This window comes from Protopterus annectens, chromosome 17.part0 (assembly GCF_019279795.1).
Source record: "Protopterus annectens isolate FY-2018-M chromosome 17.part0, PAN1.0, whole genome shotgun sequence".
Classification (NCBI taxonomy): domain Eukaryota; kingdom Metazoa; phylum Chordata; order Ceratodontiformes; family Protopteridae; genus Protopterus; species Protopterus annectens.
The window spans coordinates 346,478,821-346,506,433 of NC_056751.1; the positions used below are offsets into that span (position 1 = coordinate 346,478,821).

The 27,613-nt window shown below is 35.4% G+C and overlaps 1 protein-coding gene across 1 annotated transcript in view; it reads right to left on the minus strand.

The window, feature by feature from the left end:
- Positions 1 to 27,613, minus strand: part of TPH1 (tryptophan hydroxylase 1) — a 166,202-nt gene that overhangs the window by 97,107 nt on the left and 41,482 nt on the right. Inside the window, exons 2-3 of the mRNA XM_044059775.1 lie at positions 22,768 to 22,905; positions 17,206 to 17,389 (exon numbers count right to left, since the gene is read on the minus strand). Coding sequence (XP_043915710.1) covers positions 17,206 to 17,389; positions 22,768 to 22,905 — 322 coding nt within the window. The remainder of the gene's footprint in view (positions 1 to 17,205; positions 17,390 to 22,767; positions 22,906 to 27,613) is intronic.

A 27,613-nucleotide genomic window follows, 5' to 3' on the forward strand; every position in this document is an offset into this window, starting at 1 on the left:
GAGGTTTGTGAACATATTTTTCTTGTATGTTTTGGCAGTAGTTAGATTTATCAAGTTTAATTTTTTTTTGGCATTGTTTTAGATTAGTTCTAAGCAGATTTGTTTCATAGTAATGGTTTTGTTTTTCTGGAATTGTATCCAAGCCTTAACCCTGTTTTTCAGTGTAGTTTTAGTTTTTTCGTTAGCCATGGGGCATAATTTGCTTTTATTCTTATGGTTCTGGAGAGTGCATGATAGTTTAAAATGTGTAAGAAAGCTGAGTTAAAGTACTGCACAGCTTCATCAAGAGACAGTTGTTTCAGGGGAGTGCAATTACAACCTTTTAGTGCAGAGAGGAAGTTATTAGCTATAAATTATTTTTGTTTCTTATGACTCTGAGGGTAGTCTGGCTGATGTGGTGAGTTCTGTTCCTAATTAGGGAGGTAGGCTGATGGTAACTCAGACTATCAGGTAGACAGCCAAACTGGTATGGAAGAGAAGGGTTAGATATACTGGACTGGCGGTTAGATGTTTTACTGATTCTAGTGGGGGATGAGATATGCTGGATAAACCCATGAAGATTAATGTGAGTAGAGGGATTGTAGCCTGAGCAGTTAAGCCAGTCAATATTAAAGTCACCTAATAGAATAGTTTATTGTGGAAGGGCATTTGAGATCCAGTCTAGCAGGTTTTCCATTGTAGTAATGTTATTACCTGGTGAGAAATAGCTGCCTACAATATTTATATGTTTGTTAGGGTTTAGTTTTACTTTAGTAAGAATTAGTTCTACTTTTGACTTCAGGGATATTACCATCAAATAGTATGAGGTGATTTTGGAATAATATTGCTACCCCCTAAACCTTTTTCCCCACTCTATCTTTGTGTATAATATTGTAGCCAGGAGCTGTAATTTTATTATTGTGGTTCTCTGGTTTTAGCCATTTCTCAGTTAAGAAAACAATCTCTGGTTTATATAGAGCTAGTAGGGCATGAAGGTCATGGCTTTTATTTAATATACATCTTACATTTAGGTTTAGGAAGAGGAGAGAAGAGAAGAGGTTGGTCTGTGGTAAAGAGGACTTAGCTGATGAAGGTTTGGGTTGGTTGATGTGCTGGGTCCTGGATTAGGGTGTATATGACCACAACATGTGAGTGTTTTAAGTAGATGTAAAAATAGTTTAGTAAGGTTATATATTATTTTAGCATGTCTTTGAGAGGAGGCGGGGTTATATTTAACTAACTGCTGATTGTGTAAGAAAGAGATGGTATGGAAGGAACTAAGGTTGCATGGTAATGTAGGGAAGTTTATTAGTTTTACATGATTGCCTATTGCTTCAGTTTACCATGGGGGTGGGGTGCTGCCATGAAGTTGAGTATGATAGTAGGTGAGGACTGAGAAAAGGAGTAGAGTAGAAATTGTGAAGGGATAGATTAGTGCTTTTGGTAAGTGGGTGTGTAGTGCCTAGAATGTTGTAGTTTGAGAAAGAGTGGGGTGTGTATAAAGAGTTTACTTAGTTATGTGAGATGAGTTTAGCACTGAGTGGGTGTGGCATAGCATAATACTGTAGGGGAGAATAAGGTGCAGTGTGATAGGGTAATTGGGGGTGAGGGAGGTGATGAGCTGTGATTGAAGGGTGTGGTCTGCAACTATAAGTGTAATTGATGCAGGGTTGGGTGGGAATGGGGCTAGGGGAGGTGGGCAGAGTGAGCCTGAATGGAGCGGGTTGAGCCAGGTATGGAAGAAACTAGGAGAAAAGAAAAGCAATCAGAAACAGATACATCATGTAAAGTCAATTACCAGGAAAGTGAGACCATGAAAGATGCAGAGGAGTACTAAAGAGTACAGTTGTGGATATGAGTGAGATGGGAAGGGAGGACTGGAATGGAGGTTTAATCAAGAGAGGTAAAAGTATGAAGGATGGGAGGGAGTGGAGCACAGAAAAGAATAAAGGTACTCTACTGTAGCTGAAATTAATGGCTATTACCAGACGTTTGAAGCAACAGGAGTGAGTGTCGACTGGCAAAAAATAGAGAAGAATGGCAGAAAGGGAGGCTAGGAGTTTTAGAGATGAGATAGTTGTGTGATAGGACCAGAATGACTAGGGAACTTGGTGATGCACAAGAGTTTTATTTTATAGTACGAGCTGCTATAACAAGTAAAATAAAGAAAAAGAAAATTTAAAGGGATATGTACAAAAAGAAAGGAAAGAAATACATACAGCTAAAGACTGAGGTTTGGTATAATAGTTAATGTATTTGACTCACAATCACAAGGTACAGTGTTTGATTCTCACCTTTGTGAAGGAAGTTGGTTAGACTTACAATGGCCTATTAAGAAAGCTAGCCTATTAATTAGCAGTGCACTTATGAAACCATGAATCTAAGGAAAAGGGGAAATCAAAAATTTATAGTGCTTTCTGCAAATGTGAATAGTATTAAGAACATAGTAAGAAGAATATAAATGTTGGAGTGTTGTAATACATGTGCTGTAGATTTAATTGTATTAGAAGACACCCTTTTTTTAACAAATGAAGAAAGATTGCAGACAGAGAAACTATGGTGAGGAAAGATAATGTAATTTGGAATATGAGGAATGTTCTAGAACAGCCGTATTCTGTAGAAATATAGTAAAGATATTAGATGTAACTTTAGCAAAAATTGGAAAATTAACCATTGTAGATTTAAAATGTAAAGAACAAGTACATAGAATTATAACATTATGTGCTTATAGTAATTGTAAAGAAAGGGAAAGCTTATTTCATCAGATTTTAGACTATGTAGCAATAAATATGAATAATAATATTATAATAACAGGAGACTTCAATAGTGATTTAAGAGACAAGTGCAAGAAGAAATGAAAAGAAATGTGGTAAGTTAAAACTTTGGGACAAAAATTCATGGACTTACAAAAGGGGTATGTATAAAACTGAAGTAGATTATTTTATAGTATCGGAATACTTAGTTATAGGAGAAGAGGAGATAATTGAAACAGGATTTTCTGATGGTCTTGCAATATGGTTAGAGATAAAGGAAAACAAGGAATATATAAAAATAAGCAAAGGAATAAAATGGATAAACAAGAAAGCATTGAATGAAGAAGGAAAGACATTAGTAATATAGTTATTGGAAGATCATATTCTATGAGAGCATTTTATAAAAATTGGTCTTAATGGTGAATGATATTTAAGAAAAAATATTAACAATGTTTTTTTACAGTGGCAATATGATGTGAAAAAATTACAGAGAGAAAATTTTAAAAGAACATATAGCAATACATTGGAAGATTTAGAACACAATGATAGAAAGTACTTTGATAAAGAAAATATTTATATTTAAGAAATCAAGAAAAAATGCAAGAGTTGTTAAATAAACAAAAATATTTTTACAAGGAAAAAGAGAAGTAATGTGTCACTTAAGCAGATGAGTAAAGGTAGATGGTAGTGTAATGAGAGAAATAAAAAATGTAAAATGAGAAATAGAATGAACTTAGGAAAATATTATGAATAGTGAAGTACAATATGTATAAGAAATTTTTAAAGAAAAAAGAAGGTAGTGAAAAACATGAAAAGTAAAAAGCTTAACAGAAAAAGAAAATAAATAGTTGGAAAAAGAGATTTCTATAAATAAGCTAGAAAAAGTATTAGGACAAGTAAATATAGAGTCAGCTGCAGGACCAGATGGCAAAAGGTATGAATGAAAATTTAAGGAATTTGCAAAAAAAATATTTTTCAAAGATTTTGAATGAATGGTTAAATGAAGGTTTTATATATAAAGAATTATGTAGAGTAATACTTAAATTTGGGTATATGTCATATCATGGAATGGCCACATTGTTGAATGGCAACTCATTGACAATGCAGGCTGTAGAACACCCCCCCCCAACTAATTATATAGACCAACTCTGAGATTGCACTGCAGTGGGGAAAAGGGGAAATTTCCTTATCCTTACTGTTATGTGATCTCAGTCAGAATGGTTTGATGGCCTGCATTGTTGCTGAGTTGCTAGTCACCAATGTGGCCAACATAGACCCCATACATTCATATGGAAGAAGGAAGAGAGAAGACAATTAAAAAAACAGAGACCTATAGTATTGCATAATAATGATTATAAGATCTTTATGGAAATAATACGAAAGAGATTTGAAACTAAAATGGAAAATATTATGGAAGATAGCATATACAATATAAATGGGAATGGTTGTCAAGAATTATTAATGATAGAGAAATTGTGGATGATATTAGGAACAGAAAAGAAGAAGGGAAAATCATGATAGGAGACCTTAATACGGCATTTTACACAACTGGACATGAAGTATTTTGGGTAACTGTGATGTAAGGTTTTGCCAGCCTTATCAAGAGATGTGAGACAGTGCATGTGTGACATATGCCAGCACATTAATTTGTACAGATGCTTGTATGAAAATGTATTTGTAAAAGTTGTTTATGTTAAAAAAATGCTGTAACAGAATCTTAGAGTTCTGAATGTGAACTGTGCTAGAGCCAGGTGACTAGATGTGATGTAATTCTATAACCAGCTAAAGGATGGAACACTGGCAGCAAGAGGTTGTTTGTTTTTGTTTGGAATCTGATATATAAAAGATCTATGTCAGTTATCACAGTTCACTTGTTCAGTAGTTGGTAGTTGTAGAGTTCAGTGTGTGGATCTCATCTTGCCTTGTGGAAGTGAGCATCTCAGAAGTACATCTTACATCTGATATTAAGTGAATTAACTAGAGACAGTTTCTCTTTAGTTTAGATAGGAAAAGGACCGTGAGATTAGTTTAGTATTATTTCTTTTTCTGCTTGTGAGATTCTATCCAGTGTTATTTTATTTTCATGTGACTGAAAACTCTGATATTTATTGTAACTAAATATTAAGTATGTTCCTGTTTTCTATGTTTATTATCCATTATTAAAAGTTTTTATACCTTTTCATTGTGGCTGGTCTTTTAGTGAATATTTTTAATATCTTGAGAGTACCTGTGCTTATTTCAGTGTCACTGGGGCCACTCTGAAAAGCCTTACTGCTTCAATCACACTCTGTCATTCATATCAGTATTAATCCAACACAGCATAATTGGTTACCCCTTGTAAGAGCCTTAGAGTATTTGATTGATGGGAGCTACCCTGTAATCCGGAGAGAGGGGACTCAGCTGGTAAATTTGTGTCAGCCTTTCCCAAGTGTGTGTGTGTTTGTGTCTATATTACAACAGCAAAAACTGTCTTGAACGAACGGCATTTCATCAAAAATGCCATTCATCAAATTCTGCTCTTGTGGGGGCCTGTGCCTCCCACACTTCCTGCTAATTATATATACCAACTCTGAGATCCCACTACAGTGAGGAAAGGGCAAATTTTCCTATCTTCACTGTACCATGATCACACTATGCGCAGTTCGATGAACAGCATGTTCGATGTAAGTACACCGAAAATACCGTTAGCTGCACTGAATTTTTGATGATATGTGTGTGTGTGTGTGTGTGTGTGTGTGTGTGTGTGTGTGTGTGTGTGTGTGTGTGTGTGTGTGTGTGTAAAAGAAGATATAAAGATATGGAGGCCATTACTGCTAAATAACACAGTCTATAAGATAGTTATGAAAATAATACAGAAAAGATTTGAGAATAAGATGCAATATATAATGGAGGAAAGTGTATATGGCCTGAAAGGAAAAGAATTCCAAGAGTTATTAATAATAGTGAGAGAAATAGTAGATGATATAAAAATGAAAGAAGATATAAATCTTATGGTAGGCAATATTAGTAAAGTGGTTGCCTCAATGCAACATATGTTGTGGGAAATGCATAATATTAGCAATAAAATTAAGCAAGCATATATAACAGCATATAATAACAAAGTTAGATTTTAGTTAATGGCTGGTTAATTGACATGAGTTGCAGTATAAGACAAGGATGTCCTATGAGAAGCATCTATTTGCATTACTTATAAATACAATAGTTGAATTAATCATGAAATGAAGAGTATAAAGTATGTAATTAATATAGATGTTAAAATTCCAGTTATGATGTCATACACAGATGGTATTATAACTACTAAAATAGAGAATGGATACGAGAAGTTATATTTTATTTAGTTGATTGTTTAAATGAAAAAGGTATGACTTTAAGTAAACAGAAAAACAAAGAATGGCTGATATAATAAAAATAGTAGGTATACAATTCTCTATGAAAGAAATATCTGTTAGGAATAAATTTTGATAAAGAAGAGAATAGAAAAGAATGGGATGTAATAGTGAACGAATTGAAAGCTATTTGTGTTCTATGGAAAATGTATAGTTTGTCTATTACTAGGTAAGATAGCATATTTATCAAGTGTTGTTATGATTTCTAGAATATATGAGAAACATTTGTTAGAAATATTTTCCTTTATATGGGGATCTAAATTAAACCCTTTTAAAAGGATTGTGTTATGCATGCATAAAAAAGAATGAGGATTAGGCATGTTAAATCCAATAGTATATGCTACATCATTAAATTTGTATAACGTTTTGAATGGTTAAATGAAAAAAAATGTGACGTTAATAGCAAGCTTATTTAAATATAAGTACAAAAATTGTGGGACATAATAAGTAATACAAGAGTAATACAAGAGCCTACCTACCTGGTGACAAAGGACCCTATCCAATTCTGCGGTCTCATCTAAACAGCCTTTTTTTGCCCTGCACCCTCTCTCAAGGAAGCAAGAAAGTATGTGGTTGACTAAGTCCTGATTGTAAAACTGACTACTGTCTACTACTTGCTTCAGGGGTTATAAAGTAAGCTACGAGCTTGAACAGCCAGCAACCTTTACTCCCCCCTCCTATCTACCCTGTATCCAACTAACTTCCTCTACTTCATATGAATTCCCCTTTTACTTGCTATCACTCCATCCCTGGTTCTAAACCAGCTAGCTCCCTACATACTTACCTGCAATACTAGATCTGCCCACTAGGTGGCACCCTCATCCCAACTCTTATCTCCTGCTTTATCCGCCTGTATTTTCCTCTGTAATTACACTAATACCCCTTAGATCTTAGACCTGCTCCTATTTTCTCACTCACCCTTTACTTCAACTGTATACTCTCACCTGTTCTTTTTTTTTTTATCTCATAGACTCCTGACATACATCTGATCTTTCTCACTTCTGACTCATCTACTTACCTTCAGCTATCAGCATTGCTGATAGTATATTCTCTAGATTCTCCTTCACTTGTCTCTATCTGCTCCGTTCGCCATGTGGGCTCACTCCACTCCCCTACCCTACCCCCAATTCCCACACACCCCAGGGGTCCTACTCTTATACCATCTAACTGCATCCTTTCCCTCTTACACTAATCATAGCCCCTCCCATTGTTAATTAACACCAATTTCCCTACTTTCAATTACCACTTCCAATTTCTCCTACCAAACCCTACACCTATTTCCTTCCATGCTTAGCATACCTCCAAATCTATAACGAGAACCTAACAACTTACCCTGCCAGATGCTCATGCTACCCTCCTCAACCCTCTTACAGAGGTTACTCATACTTACACTTTTACCACCCCTAACTTTAGCTTACCTGCTAACCTCCTATGAACACCCAATATATCCACACATTCTCCACCCCAACACACTATCTACCTCTCCTTCTCTGCCTATTCTCACTAACCATGTTAACATAACATCCACACCTAGCTATCTACCAGCAAAATTCCATAGGATTACCCACATTAGATATGACTCTCCTAAGCCCAGAACGTTTCTAACTCTATATAAGTTCCCAAATCTTAGACTTCAAACACTACGCCTCTTTATGAAAGATGGTGACATTCATCCAGACCCAGGCCCTATAACTGCTACTACCACTCAACTCCACAACCCCAACACCCATCCTATCCATTCCTTTACTAAACCACTTAACTCACTGTTATTAGCTCACCTCAACATACGTAGCCTTAATAACAAAGTTGCACAACTCCATGCTCTCCTAGACGTCTACTCCTTTGACATTCTTTGTTTAACAGAAACTTGGTTAAAATCTTCAACTAAAGACGATAAAGTCATCCCACCTGGTTATATTTTGCGACTTGACCGTACAACCAAAAAGGGTGGCGGTGTAGCTATCCTTTTTAAATCTGGCCTACAGATTACTACCTTCAACTATATACCACCTCAAGTCTCCAAAGCTGAAATTCGTATTATCAAGCTTCAACTTAACAAATTCAAATCCATTTATATTATCTGTACCTATCTTCCTCCTGGTAATAACATTGCCACAATAGAGAATATCCTTTGTTGGCTATCTCAAAATTTGGCTCAAAAAACCATAATCCTAGGTGATTTTAACATTGATTGGAAGTGTTGGAGCAGTTGCCACCCTACAAGCCATATAAACCTTTTTGTTTTTTCACAAACCATTACCTCTCCTACCAGGATAAACAAGCCTAATAAGAAAGAAAGTACCTTAGATTGGATTCTCATAAATAGTCATCTCCAGACATATGAATCTGGTACCCTTCCTGATGATGTAAGTGACCACTCACTAACCTACATCATCAGGCATAAAACCAATCTACCTAACCCAACCATATCTAGAACAATTAGAACCAAGAAAAACTTCAACCCCAATCTCTTCCAAAGGGAACTAAGAGCATGCAACTGGTCTCCCTTAAAATACCTCCCACTGGAGGAAGCTGTCAATTACTTAATTCTAACTTCTTAGCCATTCTAGACCACCATGCCCCAACACGCTCTATAAGAATGACAACTAAATCTGCCCCATGGCTTTCAAAAGAAACCAGGCAAAAAATCAGACTCGGAAATAAATACTGGAACAAATCACAATCAACTAAAAACCCAGTAGATCAACAAAACTTCAGGCAACTAAGAAACGAAACTAAAAAAGCAGTACTGCCTGACAAAAGAAACTACTACCTACAATTCCAACAGACCCACCATAATCAACCACAAAAGTTCTGAGCAGGGGTGGCTCGTGGCATCGGACTGCCGGACTGCAGCCCCCTCAGTTGTTTTTGGTATTGTTTACATGTTTTTAATTTAATGTAAAAAATAAAAAATCTTTTTTACTTTAAATTTCGAGTCTGTGACTCGAAAGTACGCGCATGCACATTGCGCACCTTAACCGCAGTTGTAAACCGCTTTTTTTTTTTTTTTTTTTTAATTTACATTGCAGCCCGGAGGAGCAATTAAGGCATCATTGTGATGCCCAGAAGTCTATGTGGCAGCGGTTCCAAACCGCATAGACTTGGAAGGGACTCAGACTGCGACGTCTAAAGCTGGGCTAAAGCTGGGCTAAAGCCTAAATGCTGCTGATTGGTTGTCGCTCTCTTCCCGGGCTTTATGTGCTGGGAAAAGAGCGAGAATCAGTCAGTCAGTTGTCGGCTAGTTTCTGGATTGGCGGTATTTTACCTTTATTAAAAATTTTTTTTTGCTTTGCCATTGGATTGAACCAGATGGGATTTTGGGTGTGCTAGAGAGAGAATAAAGAAAGAACAGAAGAAAGAAGAACAGAAGAACAGAAGAAAGAAGAAGAAAAAAGAAGAAAAGAACAGAGTGAAGGTTCAAGAATTAAAGTAAGTATACTGTTAACATTACTTTTCACCCCAGCAGCTTTGATTTTTATATTGTAACATGCGCGATAATTCTTTTCTTATACAGCAAATATTTTGAATTGCTGTAATATTGTTATTATTTGTCGTGCAAATCTAGACAATAAATGTGCATTATGGGAATCAGAGTATATGAGCAGAGTTTTTGAGCGAGGGCAAAAGACTCCTGATCTAATCTTACTAGATTTATATATTTTTCCTATGATTAAATTGCTGACAAATTTTGTTTTAGCTATGACATGCTTTTGAATGTAAATGTAGTTGATTTTTGTTGTAGTCCAACCCCCAGAGTCTGCCATTTAATCACAGTTGCATGGAAATGGAGTTAGTGTATATAACTTATAAGTAAAGTGGTGTGGTGGGTAGACCCCCTCCCAAGTCAATACATGTTTTTGTTTTTGTTCATGCTTTGTTCAGATGGGGAAAAGCTGTAAATGCAGGTAGTTTTGTTTTTTGAAGCTACAGTGCAGTAGGAGTGATTAGAGATGGCATGTGATGTTTTTGTATGGGAGTCCAGTTGATGGCATAGCCAGTGGTTTGTGGTCAACTGTATTGCTATTAGGTTCATATGTTAAGAACCATTTACTAAGATGTTGATCCATAAGGATAGTTAGAAACCTAGCCATGCATTCCTATGAAGTTTGTAGCCCTTATAGTTTTAGTACAAATAACCCAAAGATGGGGAGAACATGTACATGTTGTCCCTCCTTTGTAGAAGCTTGTCTTATGGGCTTTTGAAATGAGACACTAACTCTTAGATATGTTATAAGGTGGATGCCTGTGTTGTATGTTTGTGAGGTTGCTGAGGGTATTTGTTTCTTAAGTAGCATTTGGGAGACCTTTGTGGTTTAGGTAAGTTATGGACCTCATAGTATGTACATCTATGTGTGGTCTGATCTGTATGTGTTAGATTTAGTTTGGTGTTGTACTGCCAAACTGCTTGTTATTTGTAGCATCTTCATGTGAGAGGCTTACCTCTGTTAGCTTTAAAAACTGCATCTCTCACACAGTTAAGTTAGTTTCTTTAATCAGTAGGTGACTATTAAACATGAGATAATGGCTACATTGTCTCAGGATGCCTATTTCAAGCAAGCTGGCTAAAGATATATTTGGAAAGTGCAAATCAATGGTTCTATATGCTTAATGATATTGGCTAAAAGGGGAGTAATGCCTTAAGAGAGCTGGAGGTGCTATCAGTCTGGTAGTGGAGATAATGCTGGTCTCAACACAGCTGCTTACAGCTAGGAATCTATGATCCTTTACTCATTCTTTCACCAGCAGCAAAAGACTGGCATTTATCCCAAGCTGCTTCCTGCAGTGTAGCATTAACCCAGACTTTGGGTTTAAGTACACTTGCGGGAGTATTTTCTTACTAAATGCCCTGGAAAGAACCTACAGCTTCTTGATGCAACAGACAGCTAAGCTACACAAAGGCCCTTAGAAGTTCACACTAAACTGCAAACAGACCACTCCATGAAGTCCCACCCACACTTGATTGTGTGTGTTTATGTGCTTTCTATTGCAGTCTTTCCCTCCACATCCCATATATGTGCTTGTTGAATGTTGAGTAACTATGTAAAATGTACTTATTGCCACTAGGACATCAAAAATCCGAAAAATCAAACTTGGTTATTGAGCGATTCTCTTCAAAGGCTTCTCAAGTATCTCAGCAGATTAGCTGGGTGCACAAGTTGTTAATTTCAAGTGCTAAACAAATATTTCCTCTGATATAATAGCGTTTTGCAAGACTCTGCTTGGTTGCTTATGTGAACGCTAATTCGATAGCTGAAACTTAAGTTAGTTAGATGAGACAAAGCAGTAAATGACAAATAATCTATAAATAATTGTGGAATTTAGTCTTCCTCTTGGGGTTGGTGGGGAGATTGGATTTCCTACTTATTTTAATGACTATAATACTGTACATCTTAAAAATCATAGAAATTGTGTCATGCCCAGAATCAATTTCTATTTGATTGAAGTCATTGTATCATTAAAATAGTTGGTCCTAATAACACAATCTGCCAAACACCCAATGGCTTTTTAGCTGTGCTTGATTTTGCAGAATGTTCTGGTTTTCTGTCATATTTTTATACTGTTGATTTATGTTTCTTATTATTCAGAAAATGCATGTTGTTGTTGCAGTGTCTGCTGCTCTGTGTTTAAGTAGCAATGCTTTAATGACCATAAGGTAAGCTTGTCTGAGATTGTAAGATGCAAGAAAGCATTAATAAGCTTACTGTTAAAGAATTGCCAACATTGAAAGCCTTTTTCTTAGTGCCATGCAGAGAATATTTACATAACTAGATAACATATAAGCCTTAGGTATTGAAATGCATATGACAGCATTTGTAATAAAGGATAGGATTATAGTATTTTCAGAAGCTCATGACATTTGTTGGAGAATTGCAGTCATATTTGCAGGCTTTACCCATAAACTAAACAGAATGCCAATCTATCATGTGTGGTCTATAACCTGTGCAATAATCCTTTAAGCAATTTATCTAGAGTTTGATTCTTGTTTGTTCATTTTTTACTTTGATCACATTTACCCAATGAAATAAGTAGACAGTTGTCAGGCAGCAGGTCTTTTTTGGATAAGAAACTTTTTTACAAGTAGGGGTATCACAGAGATTGCTACTTTCAGCATGTTACTTGATACTTTTATAAAGCTGAATATAAATTATAATTAGAAATGCAGTGCAAGGAGAAGTGGTTTGGGTTGAGATCTGCTTGTTTTTTTATACTTGATTTTGACTGGCATTCCAGTAATGTATTTTAAAAATAATTTATTTTTTCATGCCTCACAACCGTTTTGTTTCCATCTAGCTATTAAGGAAGCTGTAATGTAGCCAATGCATTGAAATGTGTTTTTTTTTCTTCTACACTTCATTTAGTCTTGATTGGACTCTCATAATGTCGGTTTGGCACCCAGGGCAGTGTATTTAAAGTCCCAGTTTTTGTGGTTTTGAGCATAGCCCCACCCCTTTCTAGTTGGTCACACCCCTTCCCATTGGCCCCACCCATTCAACTGTCCCCTGCAGCCCCCCTTTGATTTGAAGTCACCAGCCGCCACTGGTTCTGAGCAAGTATTAATCAATTATTACACCCAGGTCAATCCATCACACCAAACCCACAAGGCACAGGCCACGAGAATCCTAAACAGACTGCTAATACTATTAATACCTATTTCCCTGAGGCCATTCAAAACCTTGCCAGTCAGCTATCCACTCAGGACTTACCTATATCCAATTATATCACTAACCCATCCCCTTCATTTCTCTTCCAACCAGTCCCAACTACATATATTCTTGCCCTCAGCCAAAAACTTAAACCATGAACTCCTTCAGCTGACCAGATACCCGCTGAATACCTACAAAAGGCAGCCAAATCTATTGCCTACCCCATTTCCATTCTTATCAATAGAACAATCACTGAAGGACACATCCCTAGCATATGGAAGGTCTCCCATATTATCCCCCTTCATAAGGGAGGTAATTCCAGTGAACTCTCCAATTACCATCCCATTGCTCTACTGTCTCCCCTAGCAAAGATCATGGAAAAATGCATCCATAAACAATTGCTAGACCACCTAATCCATAATAACTTACTTTCCAACTCTCAACATGGTTTCAGACCATCACACAGCACTACTACTGCCCTTCTTTCCTTCACTCACTGTATCAACAAAAAACAAAACCGTAATATGCTTTCCTCTGCACTGTTTGTAGATCTGTCTAAGGCGTTCAATATGGTAAATCACCAGTTACTTATAAAAATCCTCAAATCTCTGTCACTAGATGCATTAGCTATAAAATGGTTCCAATCCTATCTGGATAACAGACAACAGGCTGTGCTTTGGCATAATATTCTATCTACCCATCTACCCATCAACATAGGGGTCCCCCAAGGGTCCATATTAGGACCTCTCCTATTTTCTATATTTATCAACGACCTTCACCTAGCAATCCCCCAAGCTACATGCGTACAATATGCAGATGATTTGACACTCATATGCTCAGCCACATCAATATCTGAACTTCACTCCCTTACCCAAAAGGTCTTTAACACAGTTGAACTATGGTTTACTCGATGCTGTCTCTTTCGAAACCCCCAAAAAACTAATCTCCTCCTTTTCACTCCTACTTGTAAGTCCCCCCAATAGACTTCACAGTAACATTCAATAACAGTACTCCTATAGCCCCAGACCCAACTACCAAACTACTTGGTATCACCATAGATAACAACCTTAACTTTGACACCCATATTAATAATACCTTAAAATCTGTTAATAGAAAACTGGGCTCTTTCTACAGGATCAAACCCTTTCTCTCTCCTGCAGCAAGAATAACTATTGCTCACACTCACCTAATTTCTACTCTCCTCTATGCCTCACCCATATATATTAATCTCTCTAAAAACAACCTTAATAAAATGGAAAATGCCTACAATAGCATAGCTAGATTTGCTACAGGTAAACCTTTCAGAACCCACCACTGTATTAACCTAAAGCAACTAGGATGGCTTGAATTACAAAATCAGCTTAAATTCCACCAACTTACCATTGCCTACAAAACCCTTTACCATCCTACCAATTCCCCTATACTATCGACCCTCATTATCCCCTACAACAATATAAAGACCTTACGTTCATCACATAGACTTCTGGTAAATATTTGTAAATCAAGCAACAGGACTGGAGACTCTCTTTTCTCTAATGCTGTTGGAAAATCCTGGAACCTTCTTCCTAGTGAACTTTCCTCAGTTCCCTCAATATCACTCTTTAAAAACAAACTGAAACTTTTTCTCAGAACACACTGGTTGTGCCCCTGTACCAACCCTGACTGATCTACCACCTTTCTTACTTGGATCTACCTACTCTCTTCTTCTCAATATTCTTGTTCCTTTTCTTAACAACTGACCTAGACCTTTCTAGATTTTTTTTTACTTACATTCTCTTAATCTCTTTAAGCAGACTAGTTATTAACTCTTATACTGATTATTACAGCTCCTACTTTTTGTTTTCCTTCTTTATGTCAACCTGTTTAGTAATATATTATCTAACTCAGCTGCTATCTTTTTATATGTTGTATTGCAACTACATTTGTATTGTATTAAGTGTATTTGTATATTTAGCACTATGCTATGAACAATGACCACTGTGATTATTCCCTGTTATTTTTTTCTTGCAATGTTTAACATGCAAATTAATCTTTGTATAATGTGATTATATTTTTACTTCCTCGGAGCTTATCTCCCCGGGCCTCTATTGAAAATTGACATATATCCAGTTAGACTAGCCTAGTCAACAAATGTAAAATAAAATAAAAATAAAATAAATAAAAATGTATTATAATGAAATTACCAACAGATGATAAAAATTTGGAAAATAAACATTGATAAAGTAGAAAAAGAAGACAGAAAATCTGATACAAATATTTTATGAGAAAATATTATTATGTTAATCCATGTGAAATATTCCAGTTGAAAAAATTAAAGAAATAAATAACTGGTGTAGTCATAATGTTGAATGTCAAGATTTTTTTATGGAAACTGGGAATAAAAAATTACCAGTAAAAGCAAACATACCCTACAAAAAGAAAAGTGAAAGAATATGTTCATATTGTGGTAAAGAAGAAACAACAGAACATACCTTTTTGAAATGTAAAATAGTTAAAAATTATGTGGCATAAATTATGTACATAAATTGTTTTATGAAATTTTTAGACTAGTGATTATATAAATATAGACACGATTAAATATTGTTATAAGTATAGAAGTAAAGAATCAAAACTGAATTTGGTTAAAAAAAGTGTTTTATGTAGCATAGGTATTATGGAATGAGAGGATTAATGAAATTATGTTTACTGGAAACTAGACATTGTCATTAATATTCAAACAGATATGAAAATAAAAGTTAATTTAAAAAATGTTATTAATTTATAAATAAGTATATATAACGGTATGTAAATATTTATATAATGTAAAAAATGTAAATAAATAAAGGACCCCTATTCTTTTTGATAGACTGCTTGAGCTATCACCAACCCAAGCAAATAGGACCCAATTTATTGTCTCATCCAATTGACAACAAACACAGAGGTGCAGCACCCCTCTAATGCTGCACTGCAGCGTCTGCAGTCCATCTACCTGGAGTGGATATTCCTTACAAAATGCTGAATACAGTTAACATGGACTGCAGCAATAATCTGGGACATTCTCATGCATTATCTCTCTTGTTTACAAAGCAATTTCAATATCATGAAGTTCTTGAATAATAAGCTAGTTTGTTGTGTTTCTCTGCAGTATGCCATTTATTAATTGTAATGAGTGAAAAGAAAATATAGATTTAGAATGCATATTTCAGTTCTATTTCAGTTCAATTCTACAGCTTGCTGTACAAGTCAATGCCTAGTCTTCCATCCATAGGATAACATAATTGCTTGTTTTTGAAAGCAGTCCCAGCCACTCTAGAATAATGTTTGCATAGTATATAGAAGGAACCTGTTATAATTAAAAACAAAACTGGCGAATTATTGCCTTGATATGTTGTCAAGTCTATGTCACACAGCTTGCTGTGTGGTGTTGCCTACTGCACCAGTACAGCATAACAACACCTTGAACTGATAAAGAATGCATCAGACAAGCAGGCAATAAAGTGGAAAGGCTGAGGGAAAACAACATTACTCAAAAATTACCTCTACTTCAAAGTAAAATTTAAAAAATCTAACAGCTAATATTCTTTAAAAAATCATAAGGAACCAAAAATTTGAAATAGTGTCAGCTTCCATAATATATCAAACATATCCATATCCTTTCTCTGTTTAGCCAAAAACAAAACAAACAAAAAAAAAACAAATACACACACTAAAAATAACAGTTGTACAATCACCAAGAAATTACATGTTAGGGATTTATGAAAAACATTAACTGAAAGCTACTTCCATCAAAAAACAACCTTGTTTTGTAGAGTGCAAGCCCCCCTGCAATCACCATGTAAGATGGGGAGACCCCCCACTTCATCAGCTTATATATGCCAACTCCATGGCTGTGCAACAGTGGAGAAAACTGATAGCCTAGTGATCGCTGAAAAATGTCTTTCATCAGTATAATGTTCAATATTTTGTCCATTGGAGAAATCATGTCAAACATTCTTCATGTAGCCCATTTTAAGAGGTATGCACAAATAATTATAACCTCTTGAACTTTGACCTTGACACTGTAAGTATTTGTGCACATTACTTAAAGTATAATTTCCAGGTAAATGTTATATTAGCTATTATTCTCTGTAGTTATCAGAAGGTTACTAAACAGACCCTGGAACTTATATTGTCTCAATAATTCCCTCTTTTTTGTGTTGATCACATTTAAGAGCTTTGATTTCTCTTTACAACTTGTGAAGCTAGTAGTTTCCCTCTAAAACTATGATTAACAGTGTACATTTATGAAAGTAATAAAGCAGTGGTAAAACCTTAAACAGCAGTAATGGTCGCTCCTTCATTGACAAGTACAGAGTTTCAGTTTTTATATTATTTTTCCACTGCAGGTATCTGAGAAAAAATACACAGAACAGATTTTTCACTATGTTAATTTCTCATGTGTTAATTTGCATTGTTTCTTACCATCTTCTGGTACACAAGACTTATCTGCAGGGTTCATGGTTACAACGTTGACATGAGACTTCAGAAGTTGAATTATCTCATTTAGTTGTTCATTATTACTATCACAATCCAAAAATATTTCAAACTCTGAATTCCTCCTTTTTGATTTCCGGGATTCAATGTGTAGTAAATTCACATGCTTTTCCTTATGGTAAAGGAAGAAAACAAAAATGTAAATTGATTATTGCCTGTATTTCTGTAAGCAAGAAGATGCTTATAAAAAAAAAACAGTATCCACTGTTATTTGACATGCTTTTATTCAGCTAGTAGAATCAAATAACATTGATGTAAAAACAATTACAATTCTGAAAATTTTGGCAGAGAAGTGTACAACTTCCCATTAAGAACAGACATTCCAGCAATACTACTTCCAAATCCTGAATTCTAAAATAGTGTGATTGTTTTCATTTTATTAGTATGCTGATGTCATTTTTCATATGTTTATGCCACTTTTTACAACAATTATTAGAAGTTATTTTATTTTACTCATTTATGAATCAGGTAAGATCCTTAAGCATCAGTGCTTTTTTTCAGGGGCAGCATTGGACCACTTAAGTAATTTGCTTAGAGCTATGCAAAATGCAAACAGACTGATTACTTTCACATGCTTTATCTCTTCAGCTTGCTGATCATATGTTTGTGCATACTGGCTCAGATTGACATTCACTTTGAGTTTTGATGCTCACCTCTTCACAGAACAAGATTTCTATATTTACTTATCAGCAAATTCTGAGTGGTTCAGAAGCTGATGTACCTTAGAGAAGGAACAAGACAGACATTGCATTATTTGTCATTAATCTCTTTTTCTTCGTGAAACAGTGACCTCAGAGTGAGAAATAAAGTTTGAGTATGGGGGTCTTTCCCCCATGTGGGGACTGCTTCCTCATGAAGAAATGCTGATTACACATACTGGGTTTTTAAGTGTATGTACGATCATGGTACAGTGGGGAATGAGGCATTTACCGTTTTTACACTGCAGTGTGATCAAAATTATCAGGCAGTATGGGGATGCTTGCCCCCTACAAAAAAAAAAACATTAATTTGCCTTTTTGTCTTTTTTTCAGTCAGCTGATGATCACTCATTGACAAGTAGAGAGTTTCAGTTCCTGTGTTATTTTTCCACTGCAAGTGCCTGAAGGAAAATGATACAGTATAAAGTTTTACTATGTTAATTTCTCATATTAATTTGTATTGCTTCTTAGCATCTATATAAAATAGATAGTGCAGCCTGAAAATGGTGGTAAGACCTAATGAGCATACATGACTAATAAATTAGTAAAATAAAATAACTTCTAGTAATCTTTATAAAAGGTGCATACACATAAGGGGAATGATATCAGCATATTAATAAAATTAATACATTCACATTGTATCATCAGCTGATTATTTGATTTGTCAATGTATATATGTATGTATATATATATATATATATATATATATATATATATATATATATATATATATGGATCACTGACAGAAGATCAGAAGATTGAACAGCCACAACAGTCCATGTTGAAATACTGAACCCACATGGCTGAAAACCTGGAAAGTTGTAAGCAATGCCAGGATTACAAAAGCTTCTTTTTTGCACCCCCAATCTGGGGGTCTACATTCTATACCCCGAGATAATTATATAAACAAACTCTGAGATTGCACTACAGTAGAGAAAGGTGCAAAACCCTAGTCCCCACTGTAAAGCAATCTTACACAGTGACTGCCCATAACATTTGGCTTTGTATTTTTTTCAGTGATGCAGGTTCGGTGTTTCAATGTTTGCTGTTGTGAACATTTGATCTTCTGTCAGGGACCCATATGTACAGCAGTTTACTGTACTTGCAGTAATAAGATAGACTCTGGAATTGGCTTTTCAATAATATGCTGATGTTTATTTATAAGAACCAACATAAAACTACTTTCATGCAAAAATGATGGAAAACAACAGAAAAGAAACCCAGTCATGAATACACTGCTAGTCTGTTTCATCAAATAGTTTTCTAGGACATACTGCTGCAAATGCAAGTCCAAAAAATGGAGTCTATTTACAACACTCCAGTAGATTTCTTTCCAAAGTTTAGTTCGGTGTGACCAATTGTAACCACTAAGTAAATGCTCCCATAATATCGCTTGTATGTCTGCATAAGTAACAGATTGCACAAGTGTACTGAATATACAAGCTGAATCGTCTGAGCTAATTTTAGCTGTGTTAGTGAATGCAAGTTACAGAACTACATCAGCTTTTTTCCATTAAAGAAGGAAAAAGACTCTATAGTTTCCATTTTTACTTAAATGTAAGGCCTTCCCCAACAGGGAACAAAAGTGGAGAGGCAGCTAAAAAATGTCTCCATGGTAGTTGTCTATCATAACCATAATTCATGTATATATTTCCTACTGTAATCAAGTTAGTAGCAGTTTGTGATCCATTTGAAATTTTTCTGTCATAAGTTGTACCCTTTAGGCACAGCTTTCTCACTGACTGGGTACATAAACAAAGCTATCCCTCTGTACCATCCGTCTATTGGAAAAGACAAAGAGGGAGAGCAAGATGGTTTATTGAGGTCCAAAGAAATAAAAAATTGTGTCCCACTGCATTAAACGAAGCATAACTAAAACCTAGAGTAGTGCTTTTACGGGGGGGGGGGGGGGGGGCAGCACCTTGCATCCTTCACATCTCAACACTTCTGCTAATGTACTCTGAGAATGTGCAACAGTTTAGGTAAAGCATACCTTTTTTACCCACACTTACACAGTATCATTATAATGCTCTTCTGTTCCACTAGCACAGTATACCCCTGCATAAAACGTGTGTGTGTGTGTGTGTGTGTGTGTGTGTGTGTGTGTGTGTGTGTGTGTGTGTGTGTGTGTGTATGTGTGTGTGTGTGTGTGTGTGTGTGTGTGTGTGTGTGTGTGTGTGCGTGTGTGTATTAAATGCTGAGTTTTAAATTTGCCTCAGGAATCAGATGTTCACAGAATGTTAGCCAGGAAAATTTTGTATTAGCCGGATTACACTAATTGCCAATTAATGCTGTATAAAATCAGGTAGTATGCAGTAGAGAGGCAGGAAGTTTGATCTTGATGTGAATGTTCAGAAGGGTGAGCAGGAGATTACCTAAAAGATCTTAGAGATATGTAGTGTGACAGCCCAGTCAGCACTAACTTATGGAGTACACCTGGAGTAATCGACTGAAATGCAGAGTTGGAAAGAGAGCCTGACTGAAGCCTACAACCTGGGACTTCTAAAACATCAGCATCAAACAGCTGTCTAGAATGTAAATATTTGGTAGAAAATAACCTAAAGTATTGTTTTCATTTTGAAGTGGAAGCCAAGTGGGCCATTATTTTCACTTCTTTCTTCATTAATGCACATGTGGTTTTATACACACACACACACACACACACACACACACACACACACACACACACACACACACACACACACACACACACACACACACACACACACCACTAAATCAAACTCCTTTCTCTAACTGTAAGCCATAATCACTGAAACACAAAAACCTGTTCTCTTGCTTAGCCTTAACTCTAATCCTAACTCACAAAAACATACCTAAAATCAATCTGGTCCTTAGTCTACCCTAATCGAGAAACACTTGTACTCAAAATCTACACATATCACATGAGCATTACAGAAAGTTTAACGTATCACACAGTGAAAACTCTAGCTTTGCTGTTTTTTTTTTTTTTTTGCATTGCATTTTTTACTGAATGGTTTGTCTGTGTAACTTTTTTACACTTGTACACACACACACATACACATACACACATATTTTTTTCATCTTTTATACTTATATTGTGTTTTAACATGTGAGTAGTCAGTCAGACATAGCACTTGCTTTCCACAGGTTGACACATTCTGGTCAAAGAGATTAGGAAGCAAAAGAGGAAAAATATTTGTAATATGGATAGAAAATGTCTTGCCGCTAACATACTAATAAAGTAAAAACTTCTGCTGTGGTTTGTGTTAAGAATCTCTTTAACTCTCTGCACATCTACCATGCACTGTGAATTTCCATCACTGTCCTCAAAGTAAAATTAGGACATGCATTTGTTAAAGAGGAATAACAAAAACAGAACAACAAATATGAAATCCTGTCAAGAATTAAATAAAACAGAGTCAAGAGAATCCGATTACCCTTAATGGTAGGCATCTGTGAGTCAGCATGAGATAATTTAGACTAGTTCATCTATACGTAGAACTGTGTAATGTCAAATGACCTTCCACAGAATCAAAGAAAATAAAACAAGAAATAAGACTCAGCGGTAACTGAAGATCAACTACATCCATTATTGTGTTTTTTCCCTGATCCAATAATCAGATAACCTTAATTAGCTAAAGTGGATTATGGCCAGCTATCAGAAGGATGACTGTCAACAGACAGATGTAGCCTAGATTAAAATCATTTGCAATCAGATACCCATTTTATTTGAACAACCAAGATGACTATAGGTCATACTAACTGGCAGAGTACCCTCTTCATCATCAGGGTTTTAGTGTTCACCAACTGTTATGGGAATATTATCAAGCCGGAATTACCATGGCATAGTAGTAATTAAAAGAAACCATATTTGACAAATGGGCATCCTGGCCTGGGTCTGGCCATGACAGTCTCCTAAAACTAATGTCTTTTGGCTTTTCCCAGTTAGGGGGTCACCACAGTGGCACTCCTGCTAATGATTGGCAGTGGATTTTTATGGTGCCGAGGTGCCAGCCCGATGCCCAGCCTTCAAAGAAGGCATACACATTCACACACGCACCTACCTGCATGTCTTTAAATGTCACTGAACCACGGGGAGGACATGCAGACTCCACACAGATGTAGCAACAATGCTAACCACTGTACCACCATGGCTGCTTCCAATGACAGTCTCCTAGATGGCCTTATTTAAGACTGCTTTTCGACAGATTCTCTCTGTAGATGGTGGAATATGTTATTTATCTCTGCCTTTTTTCACCTACTCTTAATCTGTCAATAAGCAGGCATTTTCAAAATAAATAACACTGTTGCATAGACATTTCCTTTAGGAGGAATATGAATGTGCCTTTGTTGTGTTTATTTGCTTTTCTTGATTATAGTCTATAATCAGTACTGGACATATCATTACAGAGATGCAGTCTGTAGTCATTGAGTCCTTTTTAGCAATTAAGTTGAGATCTGAATTTACAATGAAATGCACTTTTTACTGCTACATCTAGACATGGAGGAAACCAGCAACCTTGTATAATTAACAACCTTTCCTAACAAACTGTGTTGTACATGAAAATCATTTTTCTTTTATGTGATTTATTTTATTATCTGTTTGCTTAATTATTATATTACTTTATTACTTAATAACAAGCTGGCTAAATTCTGATCAGCAATCCATTTTTACCACTTACGTGTCCTCTGCTGTTGTTTTAAAGTGGCTATATGTTTTCAACCAGAAGCAGTCTCATATACAACAGCACAGTTGCCAGTGTTTATCCACTAGGTAAGTGCATCCAGCAAAGATATTTGTAGTACATACCTGAAAAAGTCTGAGGGCCTTTACAAGTCCACCAACTTCGTTTTTTAATGAAAATACAAGTGCTGCTCTTCCTCGCTCTGATGAATAGTCTTTGTTGTCCTTGTTATCTTCATCCTTGCAATAAGATGATTTGTTTAACTTAAAAATAAAACAAAAAGTATGCAGATTAATGGTATGGTTATCAGTCAGTTTATCTTCATGTGTGTGTGTGTGTGTGTGTGTGTGTGTGTGTGTGTGTGTGTGTGTACTTGCACCTGCAGGTACACAAACGCACACACACACATATACACAATAGCTATAGTGCCTCAAATATCAAAACCAGAACATCTAAGAATTATCATTGCAAAGGAAAGTGTGGGAGATTAATTGACATAAATACAGAAGTTTCTCTATGCCTCCTGTTATATTGAATTATACTGTAATGAGTTTGTCACATATTCACACATTCTTCTTAAATATACATTACTTTTGCCTTTAATGATACAAGTTCACTTGATTTTTTTAAAACATTACTGCAGCTAAACTATTTATGTGTAAAGCAATGGAGTTAGAGTAATCATCATTCGTGTGGACAGAGGCAGCTGTATTTTTTAGATTCCACCTAGTTTCATCTTTGAAAATATGAGGCTTATTGCTTTCTGTTTAAAAAATATCACCACAGTGGTGAGCTCCAGAGAATGCTCACTTTCTCAGTGAAGGGTCTTATTTTATTTCTTACTTTAATTTGAACCACATAATGACAAAGATTAAATTTTTTAACTGATTAATTTTCCCTCCATCTGTCTGCTTACCATTGACCCCACCCTTAGCCAACTGGTTCATTCATTCTCCCTTCACCTGGGGCAGGAGCTGACTAAGAGGAACCATTCTTTAAGCAACCATCAGGGAGATTCTTATTTTAGTACACACAAAGAACTGAAATGAATTGTTAAGCTAAAAGCGGATCTGCACTAAGGCTTAAATGGGAGTGCATCCTTTAAACCAATGTTTAAAAGCAGAGGTCTGATATATTGAAATGATTGGTTATTTTTTTCCACCCTTTCATTGTTTTTATGAATGGCTGTTCTTGCATATGATTTGTCTGTCTAGTTTGAGTGGGTATGGGATTGTTTTTATGTAAGAATTGTTAAGATTGCTTTATGGTCTGATGAAGCAGCTATGTGATATGAACACACTTACTTTTGTTTTATATTGTTCTGTTGTTTTTCTGGCTATTAATTAATTATTTTCTACAATTTGAGCCTGAACCATGGTGGTCATTTGTGGTTTTTACTGTAGATTCTTATTTTAGCCCTAACCCAACATGCATGCTGAATTACATACTACAGGGTTTGCCATGCATTGGGAATCAGCTAGGATTGTCAATAATTTGAGCAAGTGAAGTAACCCTGCAAAAATGCCCTTCATCCCCATGAGATAGTGCTGTCATTAATTTGAGCAAGTGAGATAACCCTGCAAAAATCCCTTCACCCCAAGGAGATAATGCTACTCTTTGATCTCCTCTGGGGGCTGTGCTAAGGTACCATGCACTACTGACATGCACAATCATACCATTCCCTCCTAAAGAGTGATGAACCTTATCCTCCCGTCACTTATTCCACCATGGATCCAAGCTGTTAATCAAACTCAGGTTATCTGATCCTTAGTCAGGGTTTTATCCCTCTACAACAATAAAACTGACTTGCAAAGATTTATTTTTTATAATGTGTTATCATTCTCTGTACATTATATAACAGATATACTTGTCATAGTAACATTTATGTGTAGCCATAACAATATATTATTATAATTAATGTTGTACAAAACCATATAAGTACTTTTAGAATAATAAAGAAAGATAGCTACCATTGAGGATTATAGTGAAGGTAGAAAGGAAATGAACAGCAAATGTAAAGGCAGAAAGTCATAATGAATAACAAACTCCTCTCCTTTAGGTGTATTAGTTTTGAACAGATGCACATTGTGACTGTTGTAAAATGAAAGCATGAGATAGCGAGCTTGTTTATTGCTGCCCGATATCAGTTTTCTATAATAATTCCAGAAATAGAATTTTAAAAAAGTGACATAAAATATTTATCTACTTATCTATTTTATATATATATATATATATATATATATATATATATATATATATATATATATATATATATGCACACACACACACACACACACACACACACACACACACACACACGCACGCACGCACGCACACACAGACACACACACACACACACACACACACACTATAAAAATTCATCTATCCACAACCCCTTTTCCCATTTTTGCATGTGGAGTCTGGGTGTCACGTCTACTGTGACAGTCATCTAGAGCCAAGGTTCACACTGTTTTTAAATATAAATCAATGCATATTTGAAAAGAAAAATGTATTTCGTTCTGCAAAATAATTATTAATTATGTATTAACATTAATGTACAAATCAAAATTGTCATCTTCTTTTCATCCATATTATAATTTGCAGTTACTGCAGGGCATTCATGTCTTTTACTGAAGCAGATTAAAGGTATAATTATATCCAGTAAAGTTCAGAAAGATAACCCGACATAAGATGTAAAAACATCAAACCGCTAGGCTCACCTACAACACCTTGAGTACTAGTGAAGGAATAACTTATAAAAAGCCAGAATGGAGAAGAAAATTACCACAGCACCTGGATTTGTGATGAAACATTGAACATTTAATGAAAATAAAAGCAGATTAAGCATTTTCATTCCTAACGTGGAGCTTCATCAGACTCTGTGACCTGAATGCATCATATATTTTTATACAAATTGTCTTAAAGTAACAGTTACATGTAATCTTAAATAATTAATCATGTTCAGAACACTGGCAAAAACTTTCAATAAATAATATAACAATTCTTTATCCAAGAAAGCTTAATTGGTTGTTCTTTGTTGACAGCCCAGGATATAAAACTTTTAATGAATTTGATGGGTATAGTTTTGGTCAACAATTTCATTTTTTTTTTACTGTGAATACTTTAAAAAGATCATGGGGGTGGCTATGGGAGTGTTTTATACTTCCATATATGCAAATTTGGTTTTACTGGCTTGAGAAAAATCTTGACTTTGATATGATTTATTTAAAATACTGTAAACAATGTTTACAATACCTAGATGATATTTTTGTCATCTGGACAAATACAAACGAAGTTGCTGAAGAGTTTGTGAACTTTTTAAACATTACCAGCATGTTTTGAAATTCACTTGGAATCATAGTAGTACTAGCATGAATTATTTAGACACATTGTTAAGTTCTGGTCAAGGGGGATTCATCTCTAAAATTTACAGGAAAACAACATTCAGCATTTCATGCTTGCATTGCAACAGTCATCATCCCATTAGTTACAAGAGAAGCCTAGTAAAAGGGCAATATGTTCATGCTGTTCGTATGACTTTGCAACAAGAGGATGTTACGAATGAATTTAGAATGAATGTTCATGGAGAGAAGATATTCTGCGAAATTTCTTAGGGACATAAGTAATCCTATTTTAGTAGAATGGGACTCAAAGTAAGTACAAGCCATTTTAGGAAGAGATCTCACAGAAAACAAGGCAATAATGGGAAATAAAAGCAAAGATGTTGTAACATCCATGTTGCAGAGTTATAGCAGGGCCGTCATTTTACATTACAATAAATGTGCACAGAAACTCAAATGCATTATAAATAAAAACTGGGATATTATCAGAACATGCCCTCCGTTAATTGACATTTTGGGGAGCTAGACCAACATTTGTTTTCAAAACAGCAAACAATATATAACAAATCCTTGAGCAGAGTAATACACCGAGACCTAATACAATAGTGGGTTTAGGAACTAGCAAATGTGGAACATGTAAACAATGCTCTTGAATTTTAGTCAAAGAACAAATTACCCTGGGAAAAGGTAATTGCAAAACATCTATCAATACAACTCTTAGAGGTTTTAATGGCTTTATGTGGATTGTAAATAGCTTAATATAAGTGTTTTATATGCACAAGCAGAATTTTTTAGATAAAGATCTTTTTTATTTCATTATTTTTATTTTTTCAGTATTGAATTTGTAACTAATTGAAATTATTTAAATATAAGTTAAAGAATTGTTTATATCAGTGGTATACAAACTTTTTTGATTCTCGGCTCCCTTGCTGAATCCAGGTTTTCCCAAGACCCCCCCCCCCACTGAGCGTATAAAGTGCATATTATAGGGCTTTGTCAAACCATAAAACAAAATTTACCTTTGACTGAACTCTTACATCCAACCCAAATAAAATTACATGTATCTGCACCCTTTCAAACTCTGTTAGAGATCACCTTCCAAAACTTGTAGGAAGAAAGTCATACCACAAAAAACATCACTATGACTTTTACGCAATTTAAGTAAGTTTAACAGTGACACCTTCATATCCAACCTAAAACATTATAATTGGCAAATACTAAAATCTCTGCCCCAGGATGAAACTGTCACTCATTTCAATGAAACCTTTCTCAGTGTGCCAAACCACATATAATCATAAGGTATTAGTACAGATTTTCAAAATGTGACGGACTGCAATCTAATCAAAGCTACTGGTTCAACCTCTGACTGTGTTTTGTTACCATTCTTTGCTAGTCAGAAGGGCTTGGTACATCTGGTTATCACTATTATTTTATCACAGCAGTGAGTAAAAGAGTAAGCAGATGCATATCTTTCCTCTGGGTAATATCCATCCAAACATAGCACCTCCTTTAACAAACTTGACACTTTAAACTCACATGAAATAAATACATATATGATTGTGAATACCATTACTAAGCCTGGGAACACAGTTATAAAAAGATAAAAATAGTACTGCATGTTAACAGAACT